Raw genomic sequence first — 15412 nt, 5'->3', positions numbered from 1 at the left:
GTGGGACGGTGGCGCGCAGGTCGTTTTCTGTCTGTTGATCGCTTGATCGTCGACGCCGGCAAAGTTGGCTGTGAGTGGTGCGTGCAACGATTCTAGCAATTTGCCGGTATGCCAGCGTTTTCTGCAAGATAGCTTTACTCCTTAATCGCTTTGTGTACAAGCAAGGCAGCTGAAAACACAACCTGAAACGAAGCGGGTCTAACAACGTCGGCGTGGTCTGCGCATTCTACGCGCCCAAGCCGGCTTTACGATGACTAGCCCAAAGGCACCATCATACATCGGCTCTGTGAGATTAATATTCGAAGCAGGTAGGATTATTATTTATGCCGCAATCTTACATCGGTTCTTCCGACTTCCTATAGCAACAGTGCTTCACTAGATCGCGCTCTCTGTGCAACGTTGTAGGTACGAAGTTGGAGGCCAAACCTCAAACTGCGGCAACTGCTGCCACGTACTTTCATCGTTTCTTTCAAGAATGCTCTCAAGAAGACTACGACTTTTACGTAAGTGCTGCATTCAGATCTTGGTTCGTGTTCTCTTAGTGGTGGCTACTTACATCTTCTTTCATTTCCTTCTTCAAGCTCGTTGCAGCAACAGCGATGTATTTGGCCGGCAAAGTCGAAGAGGACTACCTGAAAATACGAGACGTGGTGAATGTCTTCCACAAGTGAGTACGGGAGCATCTACTTTAGAATGATTTGTCTGAACTCAATGGTTCATTTTTCCTACTGCCTCAGACCATGTCTGTTTTGACTGGGAATGGTTGCAAGCTTTGTTATGAGGTGATGTGGTGCTAAAGGGTGAACTTTTGAATTGTTGCACCACTTTCAACGAAATTTTTAGGGATGGCTTATCTATCTTCCTCTTATTAGAATATATTCTAAGTTTCATCACCTTAGCACAAGCAAAAAAAAAAAAGAAAAAGTTTTAGCTGTCATAATGAATAATTAAATCTGTCAGAATAATCATTTAGAGAGCAGCCTTTGGTGAATGAGTTTGGAAATGGTAGTTTTCCTAATGGCTGTGCTCGTACAAAAAGTGCGAAGGGAGAAAAATGAGTTCAAAGATTTGGGAACATGCTATTCAAATTCAGGGCCTAAATAAATTAAACTGGCCTGGTGCATATGTTTGGCTTTCTTTTTTCAACACAACACTGCTCTGTGACGATTTCTTTGAGTTGCCTCTTTTACTTTCAGTCTTACAGCTGTCCAGCACCCTTGTCTGCACTTGTGAAATGCTTTCCTTGGTTGCTTGCTGGGCATGCTTCTTTGTCTATGCTTCGTATTCTATCTCCAGCTTATTGAGCACTTCGATTACCCAGACTCCCAGTGGTGTGAAAACAGTGTTCGAAAGTTATGTGCGGCGTTTCAATCAATCCAAGCCTCTACTTTGGTTTACCCACCAATCCGCTGTTGCCACAGCTCAAAATTGCCTTTTCTTTCTTTTTTAACTATCTGCTCAACTTTTGATAGCAGGTCTTTTTTGGCTAGAGAGCTTGAGAAACAAGCATTCTAAGTTGAGGATGCACTTCACGTTCACTTTCACTTTCTTGCCCGCTGTGTGGCTGTATCTCGAAATCAACGTTCATAGGCGCTTTCGGTGGTGAGTGCACCCCATCTCGCAAAACAGTGAATTTTAACTTTTCTTCTGTGCAGATGAAAATCAAACTTGGCGAGAAGTTCCTTTTATACATGCACAATAAAAACAACAAAAATTTAAGTACACATTTTTTTTAATTGAAAATTGTGATTTTAGCCCCGCATCCCCCCTTAATAGCACAGAGTTTGCTAACTTTGTTTCTCAACTGGTTTGTAGGCGTTTGGTACCACTGAAACATTCATGCCTTTCAATAGCTGTAAATATCATAATTCTTGCATCATTCTTGGATAGTAGTTGCTAACGTGACCCCCTCATTGCAGGAGCGCCTATCCAAAGTCGGATCCGTTGCCGTTGGCAGAAGAGTACTGGTGCCTTCGAGATGCCATCGTCCAGTGTGAGCTTCTCATGCTTCGAGTGCTCCAGTTTAAAGTTTCTGTCGACCATCCGCACCGGGTGAGTTCGCCGTGTCATTATGAACTCCTGGCAAGTCTTCACTAAGGAGGAAATCGTATTTGAGTTTGTATCGTTTTGGCTTCTGAAAATGATGTAGGCTTACAATACAGACCCTGTAGTCTAATCATGCTACGCCTAATACCTTGGTCATGGGTTGCTTTGGTTAACACTCTGAACCCTAATTTATGTGTACAAGCACACACACGTTTGTGGAACCACAGTTTGCCTGGAAAGTGTTGTGGAGTGGGCCCACTTCCAACAATGTAGTCAGTTTTGGAAGGTCAAATCGAATCAGCAGACAAGCGTTGTGAAAGCATACAGAACCTTTGACACCGTGCCATAGTCATAAGGACAAAAAGCCTGCCAGTTGGCTTTCTCATTACAGGCAACACATGCCCATAAAGTAACAAATGTAAGTTTACAAGCTGTGACACAAATGTGGCACTTCTGTCGACACAGACTCTTTATTTTATGGTGGGAGTCGCAAGAACAGAGGCACTTATTTTGATTTTATTTGTGAACAGCTGGGCACCATGCTGGCCATTATCTTTAGAACCGTGTCATTTGCCAAATGGTAACTGGCAAGGCTGTGGTGTGCAAATTCCCCATGGATCTTTTGTGGTCCAGGAAAATACAGAAGAAAGGTTTTCATTTTCACTGTAGACAGTTCTCTTGTTTAAAGCTTGAGCATAATCAAAATAATTCTTGAAAAGTAGGGGAAAAATTAAGTGAAGAAGGGAGCAAAGCAAACAGCTGAGGTCTTGTTGTTAGCAGATTCAAAGGAGGGCAGTATAGAAAGCATATCATGAAGACCATTGCCTGTCGCAGGCGAAGCAGCCAGTAAAAGAAGCCTCATCTGTCCAAAACCTGATGACACTAATTCCCTGCACAGGCAACCACAATACTTTTTCAAGGGGGCCTTTGAAATGATACTTGCATTCAATATTCTAATGCGAGAAATCTATGAGTCAAAACCTAAAAGATTGGTGTGGAACCTATAATATACAAATAATTCAAAAGTGCTCCTAGCAACTTCTCACTACCAAATAGGGCAACACCTCCCCACATGCTTCCTCTCCGATGATGATATTGGGGTAGGGTGGGTTGCCAGCGCAGCTCTTTTTTTTTTCCATTTTTCTTCTTGTATGCTGGCGTGCGCAGAATTGAGGGGGGAAGAGGAGGAGCATCATTTTCGATCGCCCATGTGTGCAGTGCTAATGAAGCTAACTCAGAAATTTTTGTTTTGCAAAGAGGACTGACAGGATACTTATTTCGTGCCATTATTTAGCTTTAGTGAATAGTTTTTCAGGAGCTCTTAAGAATCACAAGCAGTCTGTCATTGGTGTAAATAGGTATATAACAAATATAGACCTTTGCAACTGGGGCAGTGCCACATTGCTTTCTAGGCCGTTGTGTTCACTTGGAAGTGGCACTTGTTTGCATGGTGGAAGCGGTAACAGAACAAGTTTGCAACAGCCCAGAGAGGAGGTGTTTCGGCATCCTTCTCTCCCGATGTACAGGTCTATGTTTTAGATATAGGGGCAAGTCCCAAAGTCAATAACTGCTTATGGGGCCTCTTGGCCCCATAGTGCCTTGGAGTGCCTAAAAAATCTGAATCGGAAAAATAAATACACTTTTACATAAAAGAATTTCAAATATACTTTTAAAATGTAAATCAAAGCCTACGGTCAGAAAGGATGATTTTCAACATAATAATGCTTTCAAGTGTAATAATTGTGCAGCAATGCCTTTACGGCTTTTAACTGCAGACTATTGATAAAAGTCAGTGTTGCTTTATTTCTTTTCTCTGCATTTTGAAAGCATATAAGAAGTGTTGTGGATGCACTTCTAGCTCATTGCATGTCAACCAACCATCAGTAATCCATTGATGCACAGGGTTCTCCCCAGAAAATTCTGAGAGATATACTTTTCAATGCCCAAACTGACTTATGCTGCTTTCTGTACGTTTTTGCAATATGATTCTTCCAAGAACATACATAATGTGGGATATTTGTTAACCACGAATTTACGCTAACTGGGGTCTTCAGTGGTGTAGAGAAACACATTTCTGCGTCGTTGACAGCTTGAAAACTATTATTTCAAGTAAAGTTGGAACTGAAACCGTAACTGAAGCCAGATATGCCCAAACTAGTTGGTGTGGTAACACCGTGATAAAAGCTCTGCCCCCATAGCCTGGACTGCATAGCCAATAAAAGTTGTCAGGGAGTATGGCGATAGAGCGCACGAGGATTATATTGGCCGTGTTCGAATGTGGGACGTTCAGTGGCACGACACCTTGGTGAAAAACTGAACGTTTTGAAAGCATAAATGCACCAGACAACCAACTGCTGTACTAGTGGTAATATCCTAAAATTTGAAAGCACTCAGAGAGATTAGAACGAGAAGAAGGACACGGGACAAACGCTTACTACAGCTAGCCCAGCTGACAACTTTGTTAAACTAGTGGTGGTATTGCACAAAAATACTAGCGCATCTTTTTGAAATTACAAACAGTAATGAAAGCAAATAAAAGAAGAAAGTGGTGGTCATATTGCCAATGCAGTAAAATCTTGTTAATTTGGTCTTCAGGACTTCAGACATCTTAAGTTGCGCGAATAAAGACACGCACAAGACAGGGTTGATTGGTCCTAAAAAGCTCTAGAAAACCGTTTGCATCGTAACAACTTCATTTAATGGGCACCTGGAATACGGCCATCTAGAGGAGACCACAGCTTCGCATGGGGGCCCTGCAGGCACCAGTGAGAAGCGCCTCCTCTGGCTAATATTCCGGGCAGGCAAGTCACCCCTCCCAATGAAAAGCGGCGTGGGTAGTGCTCTGCTCTCGGAAGGTGTCAGTTTTTCACGTGTTGACCTGCTGTAAGGCTGTTTGTGCAGTCAGGTGCTTTTTGCTACAACGCTTACGTATGTTTCAGAGAATTAGCGCATGCGCATCCCCAAACAATTTATTTGCACTGCCATGGCTCATATGCAAATGCTCATTGATGTGCAAGCAAATTCTTTTAACTATTTCTTTTCGAAATTGCATTCGGCCGTGTGGATAGACAAATGTTTAGTCACTAAATGTTACGATTCCATGCAAAATTTTTGTGAATAAATGTGTCTGCGTAAATGATACCATATTTTTTCAATGTGATAGAATCTGATCTAATTGTAGGCCGTTCATAATGAAAATTTGTGAGCACATGTCCTCTTTCTTTGTGCTTGTAAAACATGCAACCAAACATTTTCATGGACATATTTTTCTCAACATTCATGGTCATATCCTCAAGGACAACAGCTTACAATAAGTAGTGGCAAATGCACTTGCAAAGGTGACATTCAGGGACACTGCAAGCATGCTGCCTTTGTGTGCTTTTAATATGAAGAACCAAGAGGAGCTGGTCGGTACCCCACGACACAATAATAACTTTCTCCCCTCTTTGAACACCGTGGATTCCAGCCAGACTCACAGTGACCAGCAACATCTCTTTTGTGCACCTGCGCATAGGACAGCGCTTCCACGCAATGAAAGAAAGGGTGCTAGCAGCTCGAGCAGCGCGTGTACCAGTAGGGATATGGGTGGCTCAATGTGCTCAGCTGGCTACGGACTCAGACAGTAGTTCAGAAATGACTGCCATGGGAGAGAGGTGGCGGTGGTGGAGTGAGAGCAAACTTTAGGTGCACTTCCCTATACCTTTGAAATGGAAGCTAAGTGTCAACGACAGTTTTTCGCGGATTCGGCAAGTGCTTTGTTTCGTGCACACTGTCGAGAGTGTCAAAGAACTGTTCTGAAGTCACAAGGGCCACCGCAGCCTTTTTTGCAGAGCAACACAGAAGCAGTGGTGCCGTTACAAAGGGCCCATTGCATTTTAAGGATGCTTCACCACACTGCTCACATCACCGCATGGCTGTGAGCCGTGCGATGCATTTTCAAACCACAACAATTCAGCGTACTTACCTTAAGCGCGGAGGAGGCATGTGGATGCAGGAGAGCAAAATATCAGTAGGCATTAGGAATGGCGTGATGCTGCCGGTAATCATGTTGTTTTATATGGTCTATTTTTACATAGGGCTAATGACAAAATAATTCTAAGGAATTTGATCATTGTATGGGCTATGTTGTTATATCCGGGATCACTATAAGTGGATTACAGTTTAGCTTGTCAGCAACGAAATCATTTGTAATGGGGAATTTATACATGCTTACTTTTTCTCTATATCTGCCTTCCTTACTGTCTTTTTTATTGCTGCTGAAAAACCGACTTTTCTTGTGGCTTCTCTGCTAGTGTTTTCTGATCAAGGGATTTTTTGGGGCTTAAAGTAGGTGTGATAATAACAGTATGCTTGTTGCCTCTCGAAACTACACATTGCCCTTGGCTGATAGTACATCTGCTAAGAATGCTAGCCGGTGGAAACATGCCATAGGCAATCGTGTGGGCTAAGGTGTAGACTCTATTTGAGACTTTTGCACAGTGGTTGCAGTCACTTCCTCTTTCTGGAGTGTAGAGACAAGTTCGAGAGTGCACGCGCAGATAGTTGCTTCGTTCTGACTATGCTCACTGTGTTATTTTTTATGCGTTCACTTGTGGCAGTAAGTGGAAGCAGTATTTAAGTCAATTATTTGTTTAGTAGTTCTGCTGTCTCCGCTACTGTATGTTAGGAGTGCTAGTAGAAAAGTGCAGTGAGTGTCTGAAACAGTGTAAAACGTGGGCTTGAAGTTGCTTTCATGCTTGTGCCTTTTGATCTATTGACAGCAAAACTTTACAGGATATGGCTGTGCAGAAAAAAAGTTTATTTCAGCTCATCCCAATTCGGACGTCCAAGACCATCCATTGTAACAATACTAAGCAACTAAGTCGTGATGCAGTGGTGCATGCACTGAATTCTGTTTCTAGAACACACATCCCTTATAATGGGGCAGTCTGGGGGGCATTTTCTCTATGTCTCTTTTCTATTTTATGCTTAGAGTGTTTGTAAGTGGCAAGTGTGAGGTGAGGTTGTAGCAGAGCACTTGTGAAGCCTAACACACACACACACACACACACACACACACACACACACACACACACTTGATAACCAGTCATTAGGTAATACAGCAGAGAAAACCGTTCATTGCTGATTTAACTGGTAACCAATTTATTAACCTCTTGATTCCAAGACTGCCACGCTACAAACTCATCTTCGAGAGACCTGATGTTACCAGCATGTACTTTCTCAGTATTGCCTGCAGACAAAAGTAGAACCACTACCTGTGCAAGCTGCGAACTTCTGAAAGAGCACTTCACCCGGCGTGAAAGTGTAAAAAAAGACATGGTTTGAATGCGATAGCGTTAAAGGTCCCGTTACTCAGGAAATCCGGTGTGAGAATATCCGTTACTCATAAAAACACTGGAATGGTGCTGGCAGGTAGTAGCTGCAGCTGACATGGCCGAGCACTGATTCTTTAATAGTTTGAGTGACTTAATGCGACCACATATCAGAAAGTCGAGAGGAGCTGCCAACTCGAGTCTCTCACTTGAGGTGGGAAGATGGAACAAGAATCAATCTTCCAGTGCTTTTGGGTGCCTAGCCAGAGGCATGCTACACCTAGGCTATGTCTGCACATTCAAACAGCTTTGTTAAAAATGGACCTTTATATGTCAGGTGGTCACCTATGTTATCGCTTCTTACCCTTAAAGTGCTCCCCATAATTTTTTCGTATTTGGCTTGGGTAATGTCGACTTGGCCTTGGAATCAATAGCTGTGCCGCAAGATCCTCCTCCATGTGGAAATAAATTATATTATTCACTCTCGTCCTACCGTCTGATCTGCTGACCGTCCTGGTTAGCTCAAATGGTAGAGCAACTGCCCCCGGAAAGGCAGTGGTCCCGGGTTTGATCCCCGGACCAGGATGAATTGTTCTTTAACTATTAAGTTTCGGAGAAAGCTGTATAGCTTTCCTTTGTAGCCATATGGCTGCGCTTGGGTGGATGTCAGTAATTACTCCCTTATTACAAACCTTCTTCACCTTGGGGGGTTTCCCTGAATATTCGATCAAATTGTGTTAACAGTGCATTTGACACTTAAATTTAGCACTAGTGAAAGCTTGATGTTAGACTGGTATGGAAACTTCCACAGCATTCATTCTAAGTTTGCCTCGAGAATAATCGCATCGTTATGGTTGAATACACATTTTATGCCCAGCAAAAGTGAAGTTAAACATGAAACATCATCTTGGCGCTTCTGTGCCTCTCCGTGGGGGATTATGGGAAGTGCCAAAAAGCTTTTCCTCTGGTTAATATTGGATTGGATTGGTACTGAGGCTTCCCTTTTTTACCAGGTGGACTAGAAAGGTCCTAGCCAAGTCAATTCCCTACTGTGACTGAGTCTGTCCCGCCGTGGTGCAACACCACCAATATCTAGTATGCCTTATCCAGTTCTCAAGGCGTCGTTTGGTTGTCTCCACAGCCACAGCCCTCTATCCCGCTGTGTCGCATCACTGTCCACTGCAGCGTCTCCTTGCGGCTGCCCAAACGTGAACCCCAGCACCTGCGGCAAAGTTGACCCGCTAGGTTGACATTGCATGAGCACTTGGCAAGTCAACACAATATGTTCGATCGTCTCTGTCTCCCGCCCGCACGCCGCACACAAGACATCCGCATTGTCCTTGCCCTCGATTCGCGCGTGCCATTTCTTCGTACGCAGCACTCCCACACGGGCCTCAAAAAGCAGGTCGCTCCCCAGGGAGTTGTCATAGAACAGTTCCTGAGTGATGTCCCTCTTGTGCGTGGAATACATACCAAGAGCCGGCTTGGCCGCTTCACCAGTTCGCCACCGCCTGGTCTCCGCTGCTGCCACGTGTTCACGCACCTTCGAAGTAGTCAGGTGTCTTTAGTGTTTGTCACGGTTGGCAGTGGTACCTCATACTTTGCACTCAGTTCACGTACCCTCCTCTTCTAGCGTGTGCATACTCCGCAGTACAAAAGGCAGCGTTGTACTCGATGAACCCAGCGGTCCGCCCCCAGAGTCCACCAAGGCATTTCAAAACTAATCTTGGCTACTGCCTCCCGGGCCTCGAAGGAGGACCAGCCAACATCACCCTGCACCGCCTCGTTGGGGGATGAACGATGGGCTCCCAGTGCCTGTCTTCGCTCCATAAATTCCCGTGTCGAGGACGTGGTACACAACACTGCATTTGCATATGTCAGACCTGGCAACATCACTGCCTTCCATATGGTGCGTAGGACCTCCATTCTATTGAACGACCACAACGCCTTGGCTCTGAAGACATTCTGGCTGTGCACCGCCTTTGCACGGAGGCTGCTCTGTGGTTGCCAACATTGCACATGGCGCTTGTAGAAGAATCGAGGAAGTTATTGGACTTGCTGTAGAAAGGCTGAAGTACTTTATTCAGACCATCTTGACCTGAGGTGATGGGACAAAAGGCTGTTCACTTTTGACTGGCGGGGCCATATCACGTGTTACATTGCTCAGCAGGATGACATGGTAAATCATCATATACAGTCAATGCAAAAATATTACCGGTCCATAAGGCAAGGATGTTCGTGAAGCACATCACACAGTGGATGCTGGCCCTTAATGCAAATTACGTTCCCTGCATTCTTCTGCTTGGAGCTGTGACTCACGCTCTAATTTCGCTTCTTTTTTTATTTTTTTCTCACAGTACTTGCTTCACTATCTCCGGTCACTGACCGACTGGTTGGGCCCCCTTACATGTGGCGGTGGCGGCGGGGCACGTGGTGGCAACCCGTGCCAGATCCCCCTGTCCCAGGTGGCGTGGTCGCTGCTGTGTGACGCATACCTTCAGCCAGGCTGCTTACGGCACCCACCCCAGGAGCTGGCAGTGGCCGTCCTTCAGGTGGCTCTGCTTGCCTATGATGTGCGAGTACCACACGGAGAGGACAGCGTACTCAGCTGGTACGAGACACTGTGCGAAAACATGACTCGCGAGAAGCTCGCCGACCTTATCATGGATGTCATACAGGTCTACGATGCTGAAGGGCAGTAATAAACGTCGACATTGTCAGCCTTGGCGGCCCAGTGAAGTATTCTGCAAGTGGCACTGAGGGCGCACAAAACTGATTTTTCTTTTTTTTTCACCAAGGGCAGGGTCCAGAACTTCACTGTGGCCTCATCATGGCTATCATACAAGTCTGCAACACTGAAGGCCAGTAATAAACATCACCATTGTCAGCCAAAGTAGCCTGCTTCGAGTGTTTGATTATGGTTGTTTGCCATTGACTGCATATTAAACTGCTTATATGGCAGTAACCTCTTTTATTCTAGGCTTCATTAAGAACTGATTTCCACAAAAGTCTTTAAGGTGGACAGAATCATAATGTTCAGGTGCATATTTCTTTTGCGTGGACACAGCAACCTACCGCTTTTAAAATGCAAAATGGTTTAAGTGGTTCTTTTCAACACTAATGCTTCATGAAGAGTAATTATCTCACTTGAATATGCCTTTGAAATGCTAGGTGCAAAATGTTGCCAAGGAATAACAGTTGTTTTGATTGAGGCAGCAGAAGCATTTGTGTGTATGAGAAAAGTACTTTTCTGCCTAGCCAAGAACTGTGCAACTTTCTTTAATGCAGTGACATTTGCTTGCAAACCACAGGACTACCTAGCTGAAGCTGTCATTTATCCCGATTCATTCTGTGGTAGATTTAAAACTTTTTCACATAAAAACTCTGGGAGAAACTAATAAACCCTGGTTGCAACACCTCATCTCGAGGTCGAAGTCCATCATTTAGTGCACCGACATGCTTATTCCGAGCTTGGTCCTTGCTAGTGGGTACTGGTTTGCTGAAGCAGTGGAAGTGGTGGTGCTTTTCAGTTGCAGTGCATCGCAGCATTCATCAAAGGTGCAGTAGCACTGCCAAGACATTCTCTGTTCAAAACTACATCGCTTGCTGTGGAGCCTCCAATGTTGTGGTAAGGGCAGTAACTACATGCTGAGAGGTATGCCACATTTGAAGAATCCGCCTTTTTCACAAACTGTGGCGCCCTCTGGGAGTGGTTGAAAATTCGTCTGCCACTGGTTGAAAGCGTCCTAGGCGCCAGCGAAAGGACTGTGTGTGTTCTTGACAGCTAACGCCATCTATCGCATGCGCTTGTCACGAATATTAACTACACATGGCCTCCGAGATATCAGCTATAGTTGCGCCGATCGCGGAGGCCAAGAACTGCTCATGCGCAGCTGGGGTTGGTGGTTTGTTTTCAACCAGGGCAGAGGCGCGCATGCGCAGAGTGGCCTTGTGAAAAAGGCGTATTGGCCACTCATCTGAGCACCTGGAAGGAGCAGCTGACGTGCCACGACAATTCGTATCCCACCGCTGCCACCAGTTGTGCTTGTAGATTCAGATCCCACCGCTGCCACCAGTTGTCGTGCTTGTAGATTCAGATCCCACCGCTGATCACCAGTTGTTGTAGCTTGTAGATCCAGATCCCACCTCCAGTCATCAGTGTTGGGGCTTGTAGATTCAGATCCTACGACTGGTGACCAGCGTTGGGATCGGAATCTACAAGCCACAACAACTGGTGATCAGCGGTAGGATCTGAATCTACAAGCCCCAAGAGAGTTTTAGTTTCACGTACGTGGGAGCTTCACGTACGTGAAGCGCCTACGTGTGACCAGTGCGCATGCGCAGAACGTGAAGAGTCCGCGGGAGTTTCACGGACGTACGTGAGATTCGGATTTTCACGTTGGCGTCTTCACGTTGCTGGCGTACTCGTAGCGTTGACAACATGGCGGCGACCAGAGCGCCCGCCTCACATCGATAACAGCTTCGTCGCTAATTCCTCGGCGTGATATCGTGTTCTAAACTGTTGTATTCGCCTTCAGTTTGCCCAATCTTACCCTCGCATAATGTTTCAAGTGACAAATAGCCTTTATTTTTTAGATAGAAGCACGATTTTACAGCTGTTAAGCCTGACGAAGAAGCTTTTGCCGTTGCCATAGCAATGGTCTCGCGAGATCACGCGAAGCACAGCGAAACCAGTGCCCCCTGGTGAAACTCGGAAGCTTGCGAGATCTCGTGAGATTTGGTGAGAAGGCAGAAAAATCAAGCGTGAGTTAGAAGCACGCCGTGGTCAAAAGTCAGCAAAGACGTCGTAAATATGAGTGCTGCACCTCCGCGCCTTCGGTTCTCCAAGAACGACGACTTGGACATGCTGAGAGACGTAAGAGACTGCAATCCTTTTGAGGATAACATGCAGCGTGGAGCGCGGTGGGCGCAAATTGCTTTGCGCTTGACACAGGCGCGGGGGAAGTTTTTTACCGCCCGCACCGTGCGCGAGCGCACATGCCTCCTGCTGGACCAATATGCTGACAGGGACAGGAGAAGCCTCCGCAAGTAAGTCGCTTCGTCGTTTTACTTCAGTAAGGAGCGTAATATACATACAAACTTTTCTCTTTTGCTTGGGTTAGGTCTGGTACCGAGGAGGAGTACTCCGAACTAGAGCAACTGTTGGAGGAAATATTGACCATAGCCAAAGAAAATGGGCACAAGACACGAGCATTAAAAAAACCAGCGCAAAGCTGTGGTTCCCGAAGCTCGCCTGCTGCTGCGAGAAGTTCAGCCGCACTAGCAAGGGACTCCGCAGCGGAAGTGTACGCGGCAACGGACCTCGGCAGCATGCCTGACGTCGATGCAGGATGTAAGCATACCTGGAGTTTTTGTAGCGTCGGCCTTTTCTTTTTATCTACGTCTTAGCTTTTTACGCAGCCAAATCTGCTTCACTGTTCTTATTATTCATTGCAGGCTCTGGACGTACGACGGTGGCGCATTTGGTAAGCCAAATGACCAATGATGCCGACGACTACTCCATACCGGACGATGATCCTTCGCTCTCCGTGTTTGGCACGGACGCTATCGTCGCGCCCGAGGTCATTCAAAGTTCGTCGAGAGACAGCAGGCCCTCCACACCTGTCATACATGAAGACGACGTCTTCGATCCGCGGCCGTCTAGAAGCGAACCCACTCGCAGCACCGGTAAGTTATTTTCAGAGCACGTTGTAATCCACAGCTGTTTCATTTTGCAATTTACAATATACTGACTCCAGTATATCCTACCTGAATGCTCATGAAAGGAACTTGGAAATTGGTATGGCTATAAAGAGCCAAAAATATCAAACTGTTTCTATGAATAGAATAAGTTACCATAAAACTGATTGTGAAATCAATTTTACTCGCAGAGAAAAATGCTAAGGAATATTGAAAGTGCCCCTAGAAGTCACTCTTCCCAACCTCTGTTGGGAAGTATTGTATAATGAAAACAGACAACCTATACTCTCACTGCCTGTGTTCTTTTTTTTTTTTATTGTTACGTAAGCTTGCCAAGGCATATAAAAAGATCATGTAAATTATTTTCCATAAGGAACCGGAGAAGGCTCCTGCTCTTATTGTTGTCGGTGAGCCATTTGGAGAAGTTCTTTGCCCTTGTTGCCGCCAGTCCCACTTCCTGCAGAATCTGTGTCCTAGATGCCCTTGTGGCTGCACAAGTCCACAGCAGGTGGCAAACATCCACTTCCGCAGCTGGTGTGGAACACTTCGGGCATGTGGTGGGTCCAATGTCTTCTTGGTTCACCATTACAACTTTGAAATAAAATAACAGCTATTCCCTATTGCAGTCGGCATCCCTTCGTAAAAGGAACCTAGCTTATTAGTGTAGAAGCACACAACCTTGGTTAATGAAAACGTGTAGTACCAGTTATGGACAACAAATGATACAGAATGTTACCACACATGTTAAACTTCTGTTGTAATAATGGTATTACTCTCTAAATAACTTCGAAAAAGAATTGAAATTGTTTTTCTTTGACAAAAATCCTTTCATGAGATGTATTTCTTGCTTTGTTATGTAATTTTTATTGAGCAACCCTCTTCTGTTCATACCACACAATACGCATTTGGTTTCTTCCATCACTTCCTCTAATGTAACTTTTTTTTTTATCTTTAGGCTTTCTCGAGTGTGTACTTTCACTTATACCCGATGTCTCTTGTAGTTCAAATAGTTTTTTTTTTTACTTATTTCTAGAATCAGTTGATCTCGCCTTTCTAAACAAGCCATTCCTGTATTGTCATTCGTGGTTTTGTGCTGTTGCCATCATGTTGCTCTGCCTGCATTTTTTTTTCTTCTTGTTTTGATTTTGCTTCTTGAACTTCTATATGCTATGCGGCTGGGAACTAGTAAAGCTGAATTTTCACTTTTTTTCCTGCACTCCTTCACTTCATGAGTGAAAGAGAGGATATATATATTATTGACGAAAGGAACAGTTTATGCAATAAGGTACTTTGAAAAATATTTGTGCTGATCTGTGCAGCTGTCAGTGTTTCGTGCATCTGTTATGTTCATGTCAGCATACCTCATGCCCTCGTAGAATGCCTTGTACATCATGCAGAACAGTGTGCCAAACAAGTCTACATCAACGCCAGCTCTGATTCACCATTGCTCTTGCTTTGCTGGAAACATGTCGCTGTACAGTTCACTGTTTGTGCTAGTACTCGATTTTGCCTTTAATTAGGGCTGTGTGGTTTTTTACTTGCCTTGTGTCTATGAGAAGGCAAACAGCAATACTTAATGTGCTTCCCTTGTAATGAATATGGCTTGCCCAAATTCATCTCCAAATCTTTCTATGTGGGCACTTTCTCGTGCTACTATAGAGGCTGATTGTTTTTTTTTTTTTTTTACTCCTATGCTCTACAGGGAAAAGAAACCAAGCTCGAAGGCTCGAGATAGCCGACTATGAATTTGTTGAAAAAAGAATGAGGCACGATGAATTTCTTAAGCAAAAAGACTTTTTGATCGAATCGAGACGCATCGCACTAGAAGACCGCCTTCAATGGGAGAAAGAGAAAGCCAAACATGAAATGCATCTGAGGCAAGAAGAATTGAAACAAAAGGCTGAAGAACGGGCAGAAGAATGGCGTTCACGTGCAGAAGAGCGTGCGGACGATAGGCAAGAAAGGGCAAACGAACGCCGCATGTTTTTTAGCATCCTGGAAAATCTGCTGACCAGGATTGCCCCCCAAGAAAACACTACGAAATGAGCAAATAAACATGCTTTGTGAATGCCGACGCTGGAATTGCTGCACATGTGAATACATGTAAAAAACGTGATCTGGGCATTGTAGGCATTTTAATGTTCAAACTTTCCCATTACGCCCTCAGGGCACAGTTATACATTACAAATGAGAGGGTTAAAATAAAACAAAACAGGCATGGTAATTACACAAGGTACTGGAGATTTATGTGCTACAAGCAAAACAGGAGACCAATGTGTGCTCTTGTGTCATGTGGTTTGAGTGATCTGTCCCGCTGTGTTGATTGCAGTGCATAAATATCCAGTACTGGAAGC

General features: G+C 44.8%; 2 protein-coding genes across 2 annotated transcripts; both read left to right on the top strand.

The window, feature by feature from the left end:
- On the top strand, nucleotides 1-10149 carry koko (cyclin Q). The gene is made up of 5 exons (XM_084582647.1): nucleotides 1-308; nucleotides 406-503; nucleotides 582-667; nucleotides 1920-2052; nucleotides 9716-10149. Exons 1-5 carry the CDS (start codon nucleotides 251-253, stop codon nucleotides 10058-10060), a joined length of 720 nt encoding a protein of 239 aa, XP_084438773.1. The 5' UTR covers nucleotides 1-250; the 3' UTR covers nucleotides 10061-10149.
- Nucleotides 10150-11638: 1489 nt separating this feature from the next.
- Nucleotides 11639-15104, top strand: LOC146176310 (uncharacterized). The gene is made up of 5 exons (XM_084581285.1): nucleotides 11639-12234; nucleotides 12313-12407; nucleotides 12482-12711; nucleotides 12816-13046; nucleotides 14761-15104. Exons 1-5 carry the CDS (start codon nucleotides 12172-12174, stop codon nucleotides 15102-15104), a joined length of 963 nt encoding a protein of 320 aa, XP_084437411.1. The 5' UTR covers nucleotides 11639-12171.
- Nucleotides 15105-15412: the final 308 nt, after the last annotated feature.

The sequence above is a fragment of the Amblyomma maculatum genome, chromosome 10 (genome assembly GCF_055883805.1).
Source record: "Amblyomma maculatum isolate TAMU_Amacu chromosome 10, ASM5588380v1, whole genome shotgun sequence".
NCBI classification, from domain to species: Eukaryota; Metazoa; Arthropoda; class Arachnida; order Ixodida; family Ixodidae; genus Amblyomma; species Amblyomma maculatum.
Note: the sequence above shows the minus strand (reverse complement) of the source record. Positions and strands in the feature narration are given on the sequence as shown.

Coding starts and splice junctions, on each gene's coding strand:
- koko (XM_084582647.1), top strand. CDS start 251: ATGACTAGCCCAAAGGCACCATCATACATCGGCTCTGTGAGATTAATA. Junction 309..405: donor GAGATTAATATTCGAAGCAG/GTAGGATTATTA, acceptor GCAACGTTGTAG/GTACGAAGTTGGAGGCCAAA. Junction 2,053..9,715: donor CTGTCGACCATCCGCACCGG/GTGAGTTCGCCG, acceptor TTTTTCTCACAG/TACTTGCTTCACTATCTCCG.
- LOC146176310 (XM_084581285.1), top strand. CDS start 12,172: ATGAGTGCTGCACCTCCGCGCCTTCGGTTCTCCAAGAACGACGACTTG. Junction 12,712..12,815: donor GCCTGACGTCGATGCAGGAT/GTAAGCATACCT, acceptor TATTCATTGCAG/GCTCTGGACGTACGACGGTG. Junction 13,047..14,760: donor CGAACCCACTCGCAGCACCG/GTAAGTTATTTT, acceptor TATGCTCTACAG/GGAAAAGAAACCAAGCTCGA.